The sequence below is a fragment of the Prinia subflava genome, chromosome 31, assembly GCF_021018805.1.
Source record: "Prinia subflava isolate CZ2003 ecotype Zambia chromosome 31, Cam_Psub_1.2, whole genome shotgun sequence".
Lineage (NCBI taxonomy): Eukaryota > Metazoa > Chordata > Aves > Passeriformes > Cisticolidae > Prinia > Prinia subflava.
Window position 1 is genome coordinate 181,387 of NC_086277.1, and position 20,982 is coordinate 202,368.

The 20,982-nt window shown below is 55.0% G+C and overlaps 1 protein-coding gene across 2 annotated transcripts; it reads left to right on the top strand.

The window, feature by feature from the left end:
* Positions 1-480: 480 nt before the first annotated feature.
* KCNN3 (potassium calcium-activated channel subfamily N member 3) lies at positions 481-17,954 on the top strand. 2 transcript variants are annotated; one of them, XM_063420544.1, is made up of 8 exons: positions 481-1,525; positions 4,398-4,493; positions 7,668-8,086; positions 11,675-11,816; positions 14,060-14,170; positions 15,427-15,554; positions 15,725-15,794; positions 16,221-17,954. In XM_063420544.1, exons 1-8 carry the CDS (start codon positions 809-811, stop codon positions 16,515-16,517), a joined length of 1,980 nt encoding a protein of 659 aa, XP_063276614.1. In that variant the 5' UTR covers positions 481-808; the 3' UTR covers positions 16,518-17,954. The 2 variants fall into 2 exon arrangements, with proteins under 2 accessions (XP_063276614.1, XP_063276615.1); XM_063420545.1 differs by lacking the exons at positions 481-1,525; positions 4,398-4,493; positions 7,668-8,086 and adding an exon at positions 10,080-10,331.
* Positions 17,955-20,982: the final 3,028 nt, after the last annotated feature.

Consider the following 20,982-nt stretch of genomic DNA (forward strand, 5'->3'; position numbering starts at 1 on the left):
CATGGGTTTCCCAGCTTTTGGGAGGCAGACGTGCAATTCAATACCTTCTGTCCAAGCAGGGGATCACCAGCTGGATGTTCCATGGTGTCTTTTAATGAGGTTTCTAGTAGCCAGTTCCTTACAGATTATCTGCTTCCCGAACTCATACACTCTCATCTGCTCCTCTGCTGCAACAGCTGTGCACAGTGGGGGGGTGGGAGTGGTGATTCCCGGTTGGGCTGAGTTTTTAGGGGGGATCAGGGCCCTGTATATATCTATATGTATATGTCACATACTCTGGGTCTACCATTACCCTGACCCCGACCTTGGGGTCACTATGAGACACACACACCGCACCCCCCATCCATGGGGTGACCCACCTCCAGGATGGGAACACCTGCTCCAGCTGCTGCTCGTAATCTCCAACCTCTCTAAACGGATTAAGGGGGATTATATAAAAGCAGAGGGGATGGCCGTGGGGGAACCCAGTGGGTTCAACAGATGAGGGGTCTCACAGGTTGGGGAGCACAGGTACTGGCACCTGGTGCAACCCGGTGCACTACAAGTCCCGAACGACCCCGCAGAGATGCAGGAACCGGGGGTGTGTTGGGGGAGAGATACAAAGCGGGGAGCGGGCGGGGATGATGTCAGCCTGCGGGGAGCCCCAGCGTGGCCAATGGCGCTGCGGGGCCGGGCCAGCGGCAGCGGCGGGGGCGGTGGCGGCGGCGGTAGCGGCGAGAGCACGGAGCCCATTCATGATCCGGCGAACGGGGCCGGTGGCAAGTAAAGCGGAACCGGTGCCCTGTAAAGCGGCGCCGGTACCGCCGTCATGGAGACATCGGGGCATCTCCACGATTCGGGCGTGGGGGACTTGGAGGAGGATGGTCGGTGTCCGTGCCCCTTACCGGGAGATGAACGGTCACCGCCGCCGCCCTCCGCGCTGCCGCCGCTTCAGCACAGCCTGTTGCACTCCTCGCCCGGGTCGTTACGGGCCCCTCCTCCTCCTCCCGCCGCCCCCGCCGCCCTCCACCCTTCCTCTCGCCACGGCAGCCAGCTCAACCTCGGCGACCACCCAGCGGGCTCTGGGGTGGCTAGCAGCAAACACCGGCAGCCCAGCCCCTTGGTTCATCGGCGGGACAGCAACCCCTTCACCGAGATTGCCATGAGCTCCTGCAAGTACAGCGGGGGGGTGATGAAGCCACTCAGCCGACTCAGCGCATCCCGACGGAACCTCATCGAGGCCGAGCCGGAGGCACAACCCCTGCAGCTCTTTGGTGCCGGTGAACCCCCCGAAATTGTTGTCTCACGCGAGGACAACCATGCGCCTGCCACCCACCGTCCCACTCGCCCGCCTGCCCGGCCGGCCCCCACCACCTTTGCCAAGGGGCCCAAGCGCAAGGCACAGAACATTGGCTACCGGCTTGGGCACCGCCGGGCACTATTCGAGAAGAGGAAGCGCCTCAGCGACTACGCACTCATCTTCGGCATGTTTGGCATTGTCGTCATGGTCATTGAGACCGAGCTCTCCTGGGGGCTCTACTCCAAGGTACCGACGGGGCCAGGGGGGTGTGTTGGGCTGGTGGCACCAGATGGTGCCTGGTGGGGTGAGCATGGAGCCATTTGCCCCATCCAATCCCCTGGGATAAATATGGAGCTGTTTGGCCCATCTGGAGTGGGCCAGACAGGCTGGCTGGTGACTGACAGGATGTTCCCAGAGCTTTAGTGGATGCTGAAGCCACAGGTGTTGGACGAGGTGACCAGCTGGCTGGAGGTGCAGGGCCCATGTGCTGGTGGGTTCTCTGTCGACTCCTGCCCCATGCACTTGCAGCAGCAGGCACTGACCCACTGAGGTCTGTGGTGACTGTTGCTGGCATGGCAGTGCACTCCTCAAAAGCACTGTGCCCCCGGCGGCGCAACGAAGCACCCCCTCCCTCCTCCGCCTCCTCCTCCACACCCCTTCCTGCCATTTCCCCCCCCTTTTTTTTTTTTTTGCAGGACAGTGTCTTTTATTTATAAATCTCCCCCCACGTCCCTTCCAGCTCTTGCTCCCGGGCTGTGCTGGTTGGCAGCGATATGAATAACTCTTTGTATAGACATCTGTCATGTTATTTATACCTATCCAGAGAGGGGAAGGCATCAGCACCCTCAGCAGCACCCATGGATGTCAGCGGGACAGCAATACTAAGGGGGCTGGGGTGCAGCCAGTGGGGGTCCCCATGCCATGGTGCTGCCAGTGGAGGGGAAGAAGCAGGGTGGGAAGGGGCTGCTCACCACTTCCTGCCATTATCCAGCATGGGCAGTGGGGAGGGCAGTGTGAGAGGAGGAGGTGGAGGAAGGGAGGCGTGTCGCTGGGGGTCCTGTGGTTTGGGGAACCCTGCTGCCTCCCCACCGAGGTGCCTGGTGGGGGGTTCCTTAGCCCCATCTTTCCATGGCTGCCAGGGTCAGTGGGTGTGTGCAGGCTGTGGGCAGCAGTTCCACTGCTCTGTCTGAGGCAGGGGCATGCCTTGGTACCAAGCTGGCATCCCTAGCATCACTGCTAAGATACTTAAATACAACAGCCTTTTTCTGGTGGTTCCCACTCCCCTTTGGCAGGAGCAAAGCCAAACCACCATCTCCCACCTGCATCTGCTACCTGTTGAATCGCAGCCACACAGGTTCCATGTGCATGCATGCCTGGTGCCAGGGGGACTGGCCACTCTTACCAAGCTGCCAGCAGCACCACTGCCATGCTCCCTGGCCCCACCACACTGAGCTGCTGTGTCAGCTGGGGAAGACCCTGTGAGTCAGCACTGCTGCCATGCAGCAGCTGTGACAGATTGCTGCGCCCCTGCCCCACTGTGACACAAACAATTGTGCTGACAACCGCAGGGTTCAGGAGCATCCCTGGCTCCAGCCTTTGCAGGCTCTTGGCCAGATTTGCAGCAGCTGTGCACAAATCCCCCCCACAGCAGCCCTCAGTGAGAAACCAGAACTCACCAGCAGGGACATTACCATCAGTGTGGGAGTGCATGTGATTGGGGCTGGCTGCCATTATGCATGTGGGGATGCCAGCGCAGGTCGAACTCTGCCCCACGGCCCCAGTCATGCCACTGCGTGCTCCCAGCCAGAGGTTGCCAAGGCTGAGCTGGGAAGCAAGGACACGCTGGCCAGGGCTTGGCTGCTCCCTGCCTGTCAATTGGCTGTGGGCAGGACAGGGCCTCTCCTACCCACAGGACAATATTGCTGCTTCCCACCACCTGTGCAGCACCATCAGAGTGAAGCATCCTGCCATCCACATGGTGGGGCAGTACACGTGCCAAAGGTGCTGAGGTCTTTCCCCACTTTGGCCAAGACCCCTTGTTTGCTGCGAGCATGGGATCCAGGAACGCCTCTTCCTGACAGGTCTCTTCAGGCAGGAGGCATTGGTAAACATCATATAACATTTGCCAGTGGGGCAGTGGGTGCCCATTCAGGGTTTGTGCCTCTGGGAAAGGTCTCACCAGAGTCACCTTGGCACAATGCTGCCCTGGAATTTGCCTGTTAATAGTAGTGTTTAGTCCCAGCACTTTTCTTAGGGCCAGCCATTATATCCACACAATTGCACAGCCAAAGCCAAGTTGTTAACAATGCAGTGCCACCTCCACAGCAAATAGTCCCTTCTCTGTGTGCAAACACCCTGCGGAGATGAGGAACACTAGGGAGAGAGAGCCAAGCAAGGCCAAAGCCAGCCCAGCACATTGGGGAGCCAAGGACAGCATGCCATGAGTGTGCCAGGCCTCACCAAGCTGGGGCTCGGCATGTTGGGGATGGCATGGAGGTGTGGGATGGGTGCAGGAGTAAGGCAGGTTGGTTTGGGAATAACATCTTGGTGAAGGGCTGCCAATGCCCTAGCATCAGTGGGGCTGGATTGTGGCTGCCACGCACATGAGTTTACCCTATCCAAAGGGAACAGTGAATCCTGCTTTTCCCAGTGGGGTCCTGGGGACTCGCCAGTTCAGCCATCAGTGAATCAGGAGCTGGTTTACTTTACATAAGACTAATTAACAGGAGGGTCTAGTTAGATCATCTGTTTGGATACCAAAATTCTGGGCTCAGGGTCGATGGGGCCAGGGCACTGGCATTGCATATCTCAGAGGGGAGGTTGGGAGCTGCACTCAGCACCATAGAATTAAAAAAGAATTTTGGAGAGAGGGCACATGGTGCTGGTGGTACCAGTGGTGCCAGTGATGCTGGAGGTGCCAGTGATTGCTGATGGTACTGACGGTGCCCTTATGCCCATGTCAAACTGCTAAGGGAGGAAGCTGAAGCAGCAAAAATGCTATTGAGGATGGGGATAGCTGGTGTTGGGGGGCAGTATTTTCTTTGGAGTGTGGAGTCCAGTGCCAGCAGAGTCCCACAGCTCTGTACCCCTTAATGCCTTCCCTGCTTTCACCCTGCAGGACTCCATGTTCTCCCTGGCCCTGAAATGCCTTATAAGCCTCTCCACCGTCATACTGCTGGGCCTCATCATTGCCTATCACACACGGGAGGTGCAGGTAAGTCCTGGCATCATCAGTGCCTAGTGAGGGGCTGCTGGGGTGGGCTGGGGGTTTGCCAACCACCTGAGTGGGACACAGTACCTGAGCTCTCATCCTGTTGCATCCTGGAGCCTCCTTCCTCTTTGTCAGGGTCTTGGGAGTCAGTGAGGGTTCTTGGGGGGCGGCCAGGCCAGGCACCAAGGGATCTGTCTGAGCCCAGGTGCCTGGCAGATATGCTGGTGGCTGGCGGAGACTATGGCCAGGAAAGCCTCAGGCCAGTCAGAGTGCCAAGGAAAGCCACGAAATCCTTTCCTAATCAGGGCTGCACACTCTCTTCCTCCCTGGGAAGTTAAAGGACTCCGTTTGTTCCAGGAAGGCTGTGCTTCCCTGTGCAACCTAGCTTCGGCATAATGCCAGCCTGTTTTGGGCATGGGAGGAATGAATCACCAGTCAGGAGAAGGAACATACTGGGAAGGGATGTCAAAGCCCCTGGCCCTGAGTGCACCATAATCCTGCCTCCTGGGGCTGGAGGACAGAGGGGCTTTGCCATATACAGGGGGCTGGCAGCAGCATCCCACTCCCTGCCTGCCTCTGTCCCGGCAGCTCAGCCTGCCCACATGGGGATCAAGCCTGGGGGTGAGTTACTCAAGGCAAATATTTGAGAGCTCTGGTTCTTGCTGGAATAATATTTACCCCAGGATGAGAGTGGTTGGGGTCAGCCGGGTGAGCTGTGCCCCCGGTGCTCACTGTTTCCTCTGATTGTTGTTTCTGGCAGTGGGTTGTGCAAACACAACATCCACCCAGGCAGCACACAGGTCATCTTACCTCTCCTGCCTTGACCAGATCCAAAGTCCCACTGCTGTCCTTCTGCACATGGGGACTGAACGTCACCATGGTCCCAGCTGCTCTGCCAAGCCAGTTACACTGTCAAGACAGGGAATTAGATGAGTTTGACTTGATCTGCTCTAAACAAAGTTATGCTGGCTGCTCATTGCCCTATGTGTTATAAAGGCATTGCTGATAATCCAACCAAAATGGAATCGGTCTGCCAGAGCTCTAAATCCTCAACTTCTCTTGGCCAAGGTGGGGGACTGTGCTCACCTGGCCATGGCACTTGTCAGACCTTCCAGCCTCTGGGAAATAATTACTTCAGCCTCTACCCTCAGGATTCCTTCTTCCTCTCTTGCCCAGAGAAGCTGTGGCTGCCTCATCACTGGAAGTGTTCAAGGCCAGGTTGAATTGAGCTTGGAGCAACCTGGTCTAGTGGAAGGTGTCCCTGCCCATGAAAGTAGGGGGAATGAAATGAGCTTTAAGGTCCTGTTCAACCCAAACCAGTCAGTGATTCTGTCATCCTACTAATTGTGTTAATTAGTCCTTTGGGATACTTGAAGGTCCTCCTGTGCCTCAGTTTCTCAGGGGCTGAGGCATCACTCGGCACCCCAATGATGTCTCTGTTGTGTAGGGCAGAACATGCCATCCTCTGCCAGCACCACATTATCGTCACAACATGTGAAGGAGAGCAGTGCTGGCAATGCTGCCAAGCTTCCACCAGGGTGTTTTGGGGGGGGGCGTGGGGCAGAGACCCCTCATCCCTATGCTTGGAGTGCCTGGGGCTGTTCATGCTTTTGGTGAAACTTTAGTCCCCATGAGGTGTCCCGGTAGCTTTTCTTGGGGCTTTGGTTTTCTGGAGATGTGGTGACCAACACTCTTGTTCCTTCCCCTGCTGGAGCCAGTGATGCTGGATATATTGGGGAATGCCCCCTTGGGTACCAACGAACCACACTAGGTTTCCATGGAAACCCACATTGATGCTTTACAGGTACTGAACCAAGAGGGGCTGGCTCAGGGGAATCCTGCCCAAATCCTCTCTTGCTCCTTCCCTTCCCTGGCCTATGGCAACCCCCCATCATGCAGTCAAAAGCCTCCTGCCTTTTTCCGCTTGCTAATTTGTTTATTTTAACACCCTTTTCCAGGAAGGAATAGGCTGTCAGCTTGCTAAATGCCTGAGGATCTCCCTTGACAGCTTGGAGCATTTTTGTAAACAATTTCTCAAACAAAGCAGCTAAAAGGAGCAGAGTTTTCCCTACAGAAAGGGAGGTGGCTGGGACAGGCACTCCATGAGTCAGTCCCAGTGGCTTCTGCCATCCCCAGGGAGAGCCTCAAGTGCCATGCTGTGCTAGTGAGGCGGCTGGTACAGGTGTACTGGGGCCTCTGGCAGGGCAGGAGGGCTGTTCCTGGGCTCAGTACCGGCTAGGGCCATGCTCCCCACCCACCTCTCATCCGCTGCCCTGGCTGTGTGCAGCCCTGGATCCATGAGCAAGCCAGCATCGTTTCATGCTTGCAGGATTGAGGATGTGGACAGTAGCACCAGCTGCCTCTTGGATCCCTTCCTGCTGCTTTCTTTGCCAAGTGCTGCTTGCAGAGAGGCCCTGAGCATGTCCCTGCTGCTGTGGGTGATCCTGGTGTCTCTGTCACACCAGAGAGAAGCCAATGGCAGCCTCAGAACAGCCCTGCTGAGGCAGGACAGGGTGGGTGACTCCCAGGGCTCTGGTGGATCCCAGAGAGGCCAACTGAGCTGCCATCTCCCCAGCTCCTGCAGAGACCCCAACTCCATCACTGATAATGGGAGAAGAGCTGGTGTACCCAGGATGAGCCATCAGTTGCCATGACAACTGAATCCCATCTCTGCCAGCAGCTGGATGCTCTCATTGTGGTGTTCACTGCCCAGATATTGCCCTGCAACTCAGGGTGTGATGACTGTCAGTGAAATCAGTGCAGCACCAGGAGCAGAGGGACTGGGGTGGCTCATGCTGGTGCTCTGTGGTACCATGGCTTGCCCATCTCTGTGGCCTTGATGAAGGGGACATGCCAGGAGGTGGGATCCTGCCAGCCAGATTTTGAGTGAGCTGTCCCCATGCTGTGCCTGGGTGTGTGCTCAAGGCTAGGCATCTTAAAGGTTTTGGTGTCCCCAGCAACGTGACCATCCCTGACACACACTGGCAGGGCAGCAGAGAGGTTGGTGGTGACTCATTCCCATGTTTTTCTTCTCCGTCCATCCCCAGTGCTTCTAGCTGAGCCACACCCAGCTCCTCTTGGCTCTGGTGTCAAACCCCCACTGCCTGTGGAGGGAGGGATGCTAGTGGGCAAGTTGTGTGGGGCCACTAGTAACGGTGTGATTTTGCATCTTGGTAGCTCTTTGTGATCGACAATGGAGCTGATGACTGGCGGATAGCGATGACGTACGAGCGCATCCTCTACATCAGCCTGGAGATGCTGGTTTGTGCCATACACCCCATTCCTGGGGAGTACAAATTTTTCTGGACAGCTCGTCTGGCTTTCTCCTACACACCTTCTCGGGCAGAGGCTGATGTGGACATCATCCTGTCTATCCCCATGTTCCTGCGCCTCTACCTGATTGCTCGGGTAATGCTGCTGCACAGCAAGCTCTTCACTGACGCCTCCTCACGCAGCATTGGGGCACTCAACAAGATTAACTTCAACACCCGCTTCGTCATGAAGACACTCATGACCATCTGCCCTGGGACAGTGCTGCTGGTCTTCAGCATTTCCCTCTGGATCATCGCTGCATGGACAGTCCGTGTGTGTGAGAGGTGAGAGAGAAGGGTTTGGGGTGCATGGTACTTTGGGATTCACAGTGGTTTGGAATGAGCAGTAGTTTGGGGTATGTGGCAGTTCAGGATGCTTGGCAGTTCAGGATGCTCAATACTTTGGAATGCCTGGTGGTTTGGGATGCTCAGCTGTTCAGGATGCACATAGGTTCAGGATGCGTGGAGGTTTGGGATGCATGGTGGTTTGGAACGCTCAGTAGTTCAGGACAAGCAGCAGTTTGGGATGTGTGGTAGTTCAGGATGCTCTATGGTTCAGGATGGGCAGTGGTTCAGGATGTGCAGCGGTTCAGGAATGCATGATGATGAGCAGTGGTTCTGGATGCTCAGCAGTTTGTGGTTTGGGATTCATGGCAGTTTGGGATTCTCAATGGAGATGCGATGTCCCAACACCCTGTAGGAGGGATGCAGGGCTCTGGGGCCTCAGCAGCCATGGGTTCCCTCCACCGAGCCCTCTTGTTACCAGACAATAAAGCATCTACACAGGCAGGAAGCAGAGCAGGGTCAGCTCTGTCCTCACAGTGCAGTACTTAGGACAGGCAGGGTCCTTGTGCAGGAGGTGTGTGGTGCCAGAAGCCCCAGAAGCATGGATGAGGGACATGGAGAATGGTGGGAGCTGGGGTCTGTGTATAAGGAGGGGCCAGAGGTGCTTATGGTAAGTGACAGGGCCTGGCTCAGGCTCTAGCATCACTGCAACTGACTGCCATGACAACACTGTGGTGACAAACCCACAGCCTGATGGCATTGTGCCAGCATCAGCGTGCTCAGCACCAGGGTTGCTGTGGCGACCAACCTGGTGGGTATCACTGCACCTCCATTTCTCAGAGGCCTGCCACCACTCTCTGTCTACTGAGGGAACCGAGGGCTGCAGTGGTGGCATCCCAGTGCTGTGCCAGAAGGTTTTCTCCACAGCCACAGTGCAGGGTGCCAGCAGCACCTGGGGAAGGGAGGGCAAGTCCTCTACAAGCTCTCCTGTTGTGGCAGCTTTGTGTCATCCTTGGAACTAAGGTGCAAGGGAACACATCAACTGGCACACCTGGGATACCCAGATTGCTTCTAGATTTCTTGCAAAGTGAGAGGAAGGCTGTGGCCCCTCTTCCCCAGGGTGGGACCCATTGCTCTGGTCACAATGCAAAGAGGGATTAAGGCAGCTGCAAGTGCTGTGGCAGTGGCATGGGAAGGCACACTGAGATTTTATGAGCTTTTACTGGCTGTGTTTGCCTTCCTGCCTCCCTTAATGATGCTCTCCTTATGAGCTGGATCCTCAGGCACCACCTAATTGTGTTTGAGAAATTGTGGTTTATGCCTCCGAAACAAGGAGCAGGTGGACAGGCACCCAGGACACACGCAGGAGGGTAATCCCACACCTGGCGAGGCTTAGGCTGGAAAATCCAATGAAGAATTATTAGGAAAAAGAAGAAAACCAACAAAATTTATGCAGACAAGGCACCGCAGATCATTGGCACTGCAGTTGCCATCAACTCCCTCTATGTACAGAGAGGCAGAAGCAAACCCAGGTGAGCAGGAGATGCTTCAGTCCTGGAAGATGCAGGACGAGGAGAATGCAGAACCTCTGGGACATGCTCCATGTGTGAGGGATGCAATATCCCTTGTGCTTGCACCAGCCCTGGGGGTCACACAGCTCCCACGAGGGCTACACAGGATGTGTCCCCCTGTCCACACCGATGTCACTGGCAGTGGAAACCAGTTTGCTGCAGGACCATTCCCAACCAGCAGCCACTGGGGCCAGGCAGTTTAGAGGTGGTCGTGCCTCTCCAAGTCGCGGTTCTCGGGCTGGGCTGGCATGGCCGTGGCACATCTCCGCGGCGCTGCGCTGTGGTCTCCGGTGTCCGTGGGCGCAGCGTTCTCCCGTGCGCGCCGCGGGGCCGCACCTCTCCGAAGGCAGCGAGAGTCGCTTAGCAACCTCGCCTGCTCGCCCGGCCACGGCGCTCAGCCGCCCGCGGTGCCTGCGGGGCCGCCAGCGCCGCCGGCTCTGCTCACACGTGTGCTCGTCCGTGCGGCCGGCCCGGAGCCCGAGCTGGGGCTGCTCAGCGCGGTGGGATCGGTTGGGCCGAGGTGGTGCTGCCGCGGTGGCAGGGCATGGCATCACGGTGATGCTCATAGCTGGCACAGGGGTGAGGGCGGCTGTGGCCTTGGTAGGGGAAGGCAGGCAAGGGGGCAACAGAAAGCGGTGCCGGTGTCTGACTGATTGCAGCAACCCTCGGCGTGAGTAAGTGGCCCCTCTTTCTGCCCACAGCAGCCGTGGCGTGTGCCAGCCCCTCTGGTTTAGCAATTCTTGCTCAAAGTGCTACTCAGAAGAGAAAATATCCCTCTGTCCAGTAGACCTGTGACCCCCTTGTCCAGCTTGATGCTTTTGGAGTTGTCCCCTCAGGACATTCCATCCTGTGCGATGAAGTGGGCTCAGCTCTCCTCGGAATACTCTGGATGGGATGTGTGTGCTCTGCTGCTGGCACTGGAATTTTGGGGAGCACCACGGTGGTTATGGGCTCTAGCTCCCCCGGTCAACCCTGCCCAGAGGGAGTCTCCCCGTGTCTGAGAGTGTTTTCCCCTGCACCAGGACCTCATTTGAGTCTCCAGCTGACGGAAAAACATTTCAGAAGAGGAGAAAACCCGACTGCTCTGCGAGTGATGATCTTGGAGTTGGGATTGCCAAAAGCTCCATCTGTTTTCCCTCTCTGGATTCTGTGAAGAGGCTGGGAGAAGCCTGCTGGGGAGGCAGGAGAACAACCATCCTGTTTATAGTGGGGTAAAGGCACTGCCTGCCCCTGCTGACTCAGGGCTGAGTCCCACTGTAGACAGGGCCAGATCCTGCTCTGCTGCCAGGAGTCAGCACTGCATCCCTCAGGAAACATACCTGCATGGCTTGGCTGTGCTTGCGCCAGCCCTGGGGAGCTGGAGGCAGCTGGGGCCCCTGGTTGCATGTTTGCTGGAGGAGCCACAGCCAATGTCTGGGACAGCCAGAGTGGTCATTGACCTCACATCTCAGCAGGGACCTGGAAAATTTGCAGCATTCCCAAAGCTGCAGCCACTCCACATGTGCTGTGTCTTGAGTGTGTGAGCTGTTCCTCTGTTCCTGAAAGCCGAGCGCGTGCCAGAGGCTCGATAGGATTCGTCTCCAGCAGTTCTCCTGGGGCTGCTGACAGCACTGTCTTCTGGGGTGGCACAGCCCAGGCTGCAGCACCAGTAAGATGCAGGGAGGATGAGCTGCTGTGGTCTGGGGCTTTGCAGTGCCACAGCTCTTTCTCCCATCAGCCAATTCTCACTGCAGCACCACATGACACTGGGAATGCACAACAGAACTGCAATGTGGATACAGGTCTGACTGAAAGCAGGAGCCCTTTCCACTGAGCTTTTGCTCTCATTTTGTCCATGTGGGTCTTCCAGTGCCAGAAATTGTGCAGCCACTGCTACTATGGCATATCCTACTGTGTTATTAATCCTGTACCCCAGCACAGCTCGTGCTGGAGGACCCATTGTGCCCAGGTACTCCTGTTCCTGCCACATCCATCCCTGTCCCCTGCTGTGATACTGATGTCCATGTCTCCTTGGCAGGTACCATGACCAGCAGGATGTAACCAGCAACTTCCTAGGTGCCATGTGGCTCATCTCCATCACCTTCCTCTCCATCGGCTACGGTGACATGGTCCCACACACCTACTGTGGGAAGGGAGTCTGCCTGCTCACTGGCATCATGGTAAGGGCCATGCCAAGCTGGTTGTCCATTCTGTGGGCTCTGGCTCTCTCCATTGCAGAGGCAAGGCCATTGGATTTTACAGGGACCTGTTTCTCAGATGTTTTGTCCATGTGCAAGGCCTAATCACTTTAGCTCTTAGGTCTCACAGCCTGGAAGTTGGTGGAGTTGTCTCAGCTGATGAATTTGGGGTAGATTTGGACTCACATTCAGTAAGGGTGGAGGCCCTTTGGTGGAGTCAGTGATGTCCCCAGAGAGCAGAAGGATACCTGAGCATCCCTTGGCCATCTTAGTCCACACCATCTAGCTTCTGTTGCTCATCTGCCATGGGTTCTTTTCTTTCTGGCCAAAAGGTCACCATTCTCCAGGGCCTCCAGCATACCTGCCCCAAGGAGCCCACAATGAGATCTCCTGGCTTGTGGGACTTTCCAGCCTGGGCTGCTGAAGGAGCAGCTGGGGGTCCTCTACAGATCCACCCCAGTCATCAGCACCCTGGCTCTGCCCACCTTAGCTCCAGGCCCTGGGGATGGAGCCATTCCTCCTCCCAGCTAGGGCAGACTGAGCTGACACCCCATGAGTACCATCAGCTGGGGAGGCTCCACCAAGAAGTATTAATTCTATATTATCTGCAAATCTTTGACCTGTCTTGGATAAGGTCAGATGCACCAAGGCTGGTATTATTGGCAGGAACCAAGCAAGGGAGAAAATCCCTATGGATGGTGGTGATGCAGCAATTCAGCAATTGCCAGAAAGCTGCTGGCTCAGCCGAGGGGATTCCAGTGCTGCAGGCTCCCAAAGTTCTTCCCAACCACTGCTTACTTTGAAGTGAGACACCATCTGTCAAAGTGTCTCCCCACACCCAGCACAGCCCCTGGGGTAGTGGGTCCATCAGGAAGAGAGGGATGGTGGGAGTTGAGAGTGTGCAGTAGGACCTTTGAGGATGCTGAAGGATTCAGGGTATCAGGTTAATTAACAGCTCTTCAAGGAGAGCTTGCCAGGCTGACAGCACTCTGCCAGAGCACTGGGGGGAAGTGAACCAGCTGGTACAAGCAGCAGCGGGCACAGCTCAGGAGCACAGCAGGGAGGTTCTGGAAAGAACACCTGGGCACAGATGTGTACCAGAGATGATGGCTGCCACACAGATCTGGCCTCAGTTGCCAGGATAAGTGAGTTCCCAGCTGGTGCAGTTGGATACGTGGCAATTTGAAGGGTCCTGATATGGGGGCCCTTCTCTGTTCTCACCCGTGTTGCCTGGTGCTTCTGCACTGCTTTCCCACCCCACTCTTGGGCTCTCTGGGGAGTGGAGGGCTCACAATCCCAGAGGGCACTGACACAGGGCAGATCAATGGCCTGCAGTGGCACAGACTCACCACTGACCACGGCTGACCTTGTTAATAGCCCTGGCCTCTCTCACGATCCACCGATATAGGCGGATATCGTGATGGTTCATTTTTATCTCAGAGCGCAAAAGACACACAAGGGGACTTCAAATTAATCACAACAGCAGTGCACTTTTATTGAGTGCTAACAACACAATTATGTGATAGATGGAGAGAAAAAAAGAAACAAAGGATAGAGAGAAAAAGGGGAGGGGGAAAATAGCTACCAACAGAAGAGACAAAATCCTCATACTCATCAGCCAATAGATCCATCTTCTTCCATGGGGAGATCTCAAAAGTATTAAGTTAGAAAGTCCCTTTTTATAGTATTTTCAGAAGCAAGGGGCCATTGGCCAAAACGTGGGGAAACCTGGGATCATTGTGATGCGGCCTGTTGCTCTGGGAACCAAGTTCAACGTTCAGACCAGGCTGGTCTGGGCCTGGTCACAGGTCCAGGCAGTGAGCACAGGCTGTCCAACCATGACCTGGTCCATTGTCCTAGTACAGGTTTCCATGGGGATGCACACCAGTTCTTGGTCCAGCAAACAGGCAACACTTGGCAGACTGTGATGAATCCCACCTCAGCCAGGCCAGAACTCCTGTGTTGTGGTTTTAGGGTTTCAGCCTCTGTCCTTGTTTGACAGTCGTAAGGCAGATGAAGGCTCTTCGGACCGTCTCTTACACCTCTCCCTTTGTGCAGGCCACCATCAGCTACTCAAGGCCACCCAGGCTCTGTAATATCTTCTTGTTAGGATAATGGGGAGGACACATAGCTTTAGTTAATTAGCAGATTGCAAGGATGAGGGTGAGAGTGCTGCTGTTACAAGAGGGTGACAAACTGTTTCCCCAACTGATGTCCCTGCACAGGGTGCTGGATGTACAGCACTGGTGGTGGCTGTGGTGGCCAGGAAGCTGGAGCTCACCAAAGCTGAGAAGCACGTCCACAACTTCATGATGGACACACAACTGACAAAGCGGGTAAGGTGCCATGGGTGACAGCAGGAGTGGGGGCATTGTTGTGTGCCAGGAGCTGGGGACTTGGGCTACCATGGCAGGAGGAAGGTGTCAGCACCTCTGGATCCTCTGGATACCACAGTGGAAGAAGGTGTCAGCACCTCTGAGTGAGGCTACAACAGGTGAGGAAAGTGTTGGCATCTTTGGATGTGGCTCCTGCAGGTACCACTGCTGAGGAAGTTGTCCAAGTGCTGTGGATGTAGTGCAGGCACAAGTGTTACTCCGAGACAAAGAGCACCAGCTCTGTTCCAGAGATTCAGGTGATGCTCCCTCTGGGAATGTGCTCCCTCCTCTTCCAGACCATGATCTCACTTCTCTTGGTGTCAGGAAGACAACTGGATTTCAGTGATTCAGTGCCCACCAAATATATGAACCACACTGTGAGGTTCCCCTGAGGAGGGACCCAGAGCCTGGAGTTCATGGGGTCGTTCCAGGTCTGGTGTCACATCCCTGGTAGCATGCAGAAGCAGCAGGAGGTCGCTGGTCTTGGCAGCCTCATCATGGCAAAGCATCAGCAAACCAACAGTGACGTATCATATAATGGGCTCTACACAGTAGAATATGTTTTAGAGGGGATGGTGGAAAAATGAGCTTCAGCACAGCCCTTGGAAAGGCAACCAATGGTGGGATGCAACCAGGGCACCCACTTCACCCCAGAGAGCAGAGCCCCAGACAAAGCCAAAGCCCTGACACCCCAGGAATAGACAGAACCTTGGTGTGACTAGGCTGGGAACGCTAAAGAGCTGGTCAGCCCTGCTCCACTGGTCATTGATATGGATCTGCAGGCTCCATGCCAGGCAGAAGGCAGCCGATTCCTCCTGAATGAGCCGTTGAGCTGTGGTTTAGCTGGAGTCTGCAGAAGTCACATCCCAGTGGAGGCAGAACAACAGGAATCAAGAAAAACTTCGGGATTTTTTTTTCTTGAGGCTTATGGTACTACTTTGTGAGTAGGCAAAGAGCCAAGTGCTGGAGCATGAGTGCAGAGTAACTCTGGCATGTGGGGGCACCCATGGCCAATAATTCTGCCATCTCTTACTCCTTCTTGAACTGTCCCTCATCCCTTGCAGCAGTCCAGGAGACCGTGTGAGTGCAAAGCCAAGCGCCTCACTCCAGCTGGGGCAGGTCAAGTGCTCTTGCAACACCGGTTCACAGCAGAGCCTGACCAGTGTCTCTGTTAAATCCCACATGGCTGGTGACCTGCAGTCACTCTTCCTTTTCAGATCAAGAATGCAGCAGCCAACGTCCTGCGGGAAACATGGCTTATCTACAAGCACACCAAACTGCTGAAGAAGATTGACCATGCTAAAGTCAGAAAGCACCAGAGGAAGTTTCTACAAGCCATCCACCAGTAAGAGGCTGTGCAGTGGGCTGGGGGCAGACTGAGCTCCATATAAACCAGGATCCTGTCCCTGGCAGGGGAGTGGGGACAGTTTTCCATTGCCTGGGATGCAGGCAGGTCTCCAGTTGCAGTTTGAAAGAGGGAGGGAGTACAGCCATGTGCTTTTTCCTTCTCCCCAGGTTACGGAGCGTGAAGATGGAGCAGAGGAAGCTGAGTGACCAAGCCAACACCCTTGTTGACCTCTCAAAGGCAAGTCCCACAGGGAGCCTGTGGCTTGGCCAGACTGAGTGTTTTTCTTCACTTGGAAAAAGTAAAGCAGACTTGGCTGACCGCAAAATGCTCCGACTCAATAAATGTCAGCAAGGAATAGCTGCTGTGGGATGGCTGCCCTTGCAAAGCAGGAGAAACACATGCATGAGCCAGAGGTTCCCTGCAACCCTTTTTGCAAAGGATACCACTGCTCAGCAGCACAGGGCCAGCAGAGTTTCCTTGCTTTGATGGCCAGGGATGAGCCAAACTGCAGCCACAAAACCCTTGGAGAACCCGGGGTGGGCTGAGATGGGGCAGTTCTCAGGGCAGAAAGGGGTAAAGGGGAGAGCTCTGCTAGCAGCAGTGGCACCAACCCCTCCAGCCATGATACTAACCCCACCACTGTCCCCTGTGTCCCCTCCCCAGATGCAGAACGTGATGTACGACCTCATCACAGAGCTAAATGACCGCAGTGAGGACCTGGAAAAGCAGATCAGTGGCCTGGAATCCAAGCTGGAGCAGCTCAGTGCCAGCTTCAACTCCCTGCCCCTGCTGATGGCCGACATGCTGCGCCAGCAGCAGCAGCGCCTGCTCGCCGCCGTCCTGGAGGCCCGGGGGGTTGGTGTGCCAGTGGGCACTCCCCAAACACCTCTCTCTGAGAGCCCCATTGGGGTCAGCTCCACCTCCTTCCCCACCCCTTACACAAGCTCAAGCAGCTGCTAAAATGCAGCCCCTCAGCCCCACCATGGACAGGGGAAGCATTTCCACACAGATCATGAGGTCTCTGTGAACTTTCTTCTGGTCCTTGAACCGCTGCAGGACCCTTCAGCTGGAGCCAGTGGGACCAGCAGTGCCGAGCAATGCTCGGAGCTTTGCCAACGCCTTGGTATCGGGAATTGCATCCCCATTCAGGTGCCTCTACACGTGGTGAAGGAAGGGGACAGAAGGTGATGCCTTGGGCCAGCCTGTGCCGTGGCGTCCGGTGGCAGACAGAAAACCCACGCTCAATCTCAGGTCTTCACATTTCAAAACAAAACAAAACACCGAGTCAGAAGCACTGAAGCAATGGAGACACCAGAGTGAGAGTTTTCCTCCCTGGGGCAGTCCCCTTGGTCCCTGTCCCTCTCACGATTGCCAAATGTCACCAGGCAGATGCCAATGAGGGGGGTTTGTTATGCAGGCTCTGGCTGACGCTGCCTATGCTCCATCCCATCTCCTTGCCAGGATCCAGAGGACAGCCCCCTCACATTGACAGCCGGGTGACAATGTCTGGTTGTAACCTTCCTGGGGAGTTCTCTGGACCTGTGAGTGTTTTCTACCCAGAGAAGAATGACGGACACTTCCTCTTTCTGGTCCTTGGTGTCATATCCTGCCTGGAGAAGCAAGCCAGAGCCAGGAAAGCCATGCCTACAGCATGCAGGGCCACGCAGGGCTGCCCCCAGCCAATGTGTTGGTGGTTAGTGATGGGGCTGGCCGGCCAGCCCAGGTGCTGAGGGGGTCTCCAGGTGCTCACATCACTGCCTGCTGGGAGCCTCCCAGCATTTTGCAAATCCAGTGGGCTCTCGGCAGCAGTTTCAGAAGTGCTGGATTGAACACCCCATCAGCTCCAACCGTCTCCACTTGTGCTGGGAAGATCCATGCTTGAGCCCAGCTGGCAGTGTTGAATCCACCAGGATCAAGCAGGAACTCACTGGCAAGTGATAAGGTAGAGGGGCAGGTGCTTCATCTGTTTAAAACAAAGCCTATTGCCTCAGTGCCACTTCTGCTGGGTTTGGTGGAGGGCAGCAGCACTCTCTGGCACCGTCTCGGCAATGGCACTGCTGCCCATGCCTGCCAAAGTGCAGCACCTCAGACTCCATTATACTTTTTTGCTGGTGTTCAGCTTCCTGAGGTACTCTTGGCATCACTTGGCTGCTTCTGGAACCAGCCACTTTCTGTTTTCCTTTCACCATTTCTCCTTCTTTCCTCCTCAGTTCTTCCCCAGTCTTGTGTTCTGGCTTTCCTGGATCCTTGCATGGAGCTGCACCAGGCTCCCACGTTGGGGTTGGTATTTGCTGCTTTCCATGAAAACTCAGCAGAGAATATTTATATATTTTTAAACAGATGAAGTAACTATGTAATTACTTTGCAATATTAATTACACCTCACCCAGAAGTGTCAGTAATTGTAATCAGTCACTGTGTTATTCCAGGTATACTCAGCCTGTAATGCTCTCCTTTGTAACTTTTTCCCTTCCATAAATAATGCTGGATTTTGTGCGCATGTAGGGGCAGAGACACACCACCCTCCTGCACCACCACCCCTACACTCCCAATGCCGAAGAATTTCTTTGCTGTCAGTGGTGTGAGGTGGTTTCACTCCTTGTGCCCTGCAGTTTTACACAGAAAATAAGCAGTAGCTAGTGAGCACTGCCCCCACGCTGGCCCTAGGAGGAGAAGGAGGAAGAAGGCTGTAAGACAACAGCGGGAGTACTGCAAAATGAGATCCCTGTGCTGCAGAGGTGTTGGTAGCAGGGGACCAAACACAGTCATCCCTGTTGCCTTCACGTAGGCACATGCCCATTGCTACTGGTCCTTGGCCAGTGGGAGATAACATGGCTTTCAGGGAATAAGCTGCTCTTCCAAGCTCTTGTAATTAGTATCATTGATATCCCATGGATGGGTCGGAATTCATTGCTGCCTTGGAAGCCCCCCATGATCTATTCTCAGCCCAACTGCTGCTCCTTATATGCCTATGGGTGCCCTCTTGTCCATCTTGCCTAGCAGAAGCTCCTGCTCATCTCTGTCAGGAGGTTCCCAGCACAGCAATGGAGAATATGTTAGAAATTCTGAGAAAGAGCCTGAAATGCAGCATTTTCCCTGGCCTGCAGGCAGCTAGTGAAGAAAAATGCTTTCTGGGCCACAGATAGGAGCAACTGCCCATGGAATGGTGCTGTGCACAGGGCAAGGTGTGAAGACATGTCCTGGGGCATCAGAGAGCCAGAGGATGTATTGATTCTTAAAGATCAATATTGCCAGCAGAAACCCAGGACCCTCCCTGCCAGGCTTATGATGAAGTCTGGGAAACCCAACCAAGTGAGACAAGAGCAGGTGCTGTCAGCTTGCCAGCCCCAAGGCTGGAGGTGGTAAGGACCACAGTGAGTGTTGGGATTGCAACTGGAGCAAGAGACCCTTGTTCTGGGGCAAAGCAGCTGCTGCTGCAGTGAAATTTCGACAGGGCTGGAGCAGTGGATCCCTGCGCACCCCACAGCCTCCCTCCCCTGGCCTCACCTCAGCACAACCTGCACTGCAACAACCCTTGTGTCTGGGACCTGGCAGCCCAGGGTCTGCACCCTATGCCCTGCACCTTGCACCCTGCATCCCACACACCCCACACCCCTATCCAATCCCCTGCACCCTTATCCCACCCCTGCACCCCCCATTCCACACCCCTGAATCCCCATCCCAATCCCCAATGTCCCTACCTCACCCACACCCTTGCCAGTTCTTCAGCACTGGTGCCAGTAGCCCTGATCCATTACCCCGGCACTGGACTCCACTGTGGCCAGCACTGAGACTTGCCCCCCCTCCAGCTCCACTGCCAGGACCACAGAGCCCACTCAAAGCCACAGTGAGTGCAGGCATGGTGGGGAGCCCCCAGTGCAGTCCAGCCTGGCGGGCCCACCCAGAGCTGCTGCCCTGCTCCCTGACGGCAGCTCTTGGTCACCATCAGCCTCTGCTGGCACAGCCCCAGGAAACAGCTCCAGTACATTCTCCCCAGTCAGTCCTGTCCACACACCTGAGATAATCGCTTTGGATACCCTAAGGGACATCGGGACAAACAGAGAGAAGACATCAGCAACCAAGGTGGAGGAACAGCACAAGAGTAAAATCGCAGAGATGCCGACCTCCTGCAGCTGGGAAGCATCTGATCCCACAGTCCAATGGGGCCAATCCCCAATGCCCCTCCAGGACCCACCTAACCCAGCCTGTCCCATTTTTGGCACAGTCTTGGAGGCTTGTGTGACTCTACACGACTCTCCTTCCTGCACTGCCTGCAAGGAACTATCCTGGAAATACCAGAAAAATTCCATGGTCTCTCTGCAAACTCATGGATGTTTCTGTCCAGACTTAAGGAGCTTTGACCTGGGTTTGCATATTGCCTCTGTACTGCTCGCTTCTTTTTTTATGATAGGGGAAAGCATAATAGTTTATTTTAACTATGAAATATATTGCTTTATTATGATGGTTATGGTAACTTTCAATTATGGTTTTGTACCCAACATGGTTGTTAGCAGGCAGCAACACCAGGCTGCTGCCAAAAATGTCTGTTTCTGAGTACAGCTACTACTGCCAATGAAGATGGGGGACAGGGAGGCAGGGAGAGGTGCAGAACCCAAGTCACTATCCTTTATCCCCCCTTATACTCATTCCTATTACTTGGAAGCTGAGCTCTAGCAGGTCTGGATGTATGTGTAGCCTAATGCCACCAGAACTTTGCTTCTCCTTAGAGAAAGGTCAGGCTCCCTTTTTCCCCAGGTTCTGGAAAGCCATTCCCCCAGGTCGTCTCCTCCAGCAGAAGGAGGCACTCTGCTTCCTGGGCACAAGCTCTGCAAGAGTCAAATTTCCTCCAGGACAGAGGCTCTTGAGAAAGCAGATGTGGGAGCACATTTTCATAGAATTATGGAATTGTTAAGGTTGGAAAAGTCTTCTAAGAACATCAGGTCTAACTGTTAACCCAGCACCACCACTAATCCATGTGCCCATGTGCCACATATACAAATCTTCTAAATTTCTCCAGGGATGGGGACTCCACTACTGCCCTGGGCAGCCTGTACCAGAGCCTGACCACACACACAAGAAATTTTCCCAATATCTAACCTAAACCTCCTCTGGCACAACTTTCAGGCATTTTCTCTTGTCCTTTCACTTGTTACTTGGGAGAAGAGACTGGGACATGTTCAGTTCACACTTCACACCCTGCCCTGGGGGGCTGCAGCTTTTGCTCAACCTCAGGGTATGACGGAGGAGGACCTCATAGGACTTGTTTGTCCTCGTAGGAGGACAAAAGCCTGAGCATGAAAGAGAAATGAGACTTGCAGGGACTGCTTTGTCTCAGCCTTCCAGCTGGGAACAGGCTGCAGAGTTGTGTTTGCCTCATCCCTGGAAGTGTTCAAGGCCATGTTAGATGGGGCTTGGAGCAACCTGGT

Excerpts from the sequence above, each read along its gene's own strand:
- KCNN3 (XM_063420544.1), top strand. The coding sequence starts at position 809 with ATGGAGACATCGGGGCATCTCCACGATTCGGGCGTGGGGGACTTGGAG. Across the intron at positions 1,526-4,397 it reads CCTGGGGGCTCTACTCCAAG|GACTCCATGTTCTCCCTGGC; the intron begins GTACCGACGGGG and ends TTCACCCTGCAG. Across the intron at positions 11,817-14,059 it reads GCCTGCTCACTGGCATCATG|GGTGCTGGATGTACAGCACT; the intron begins GTAAGGGCCATG and ends GTCCCTGCACAG.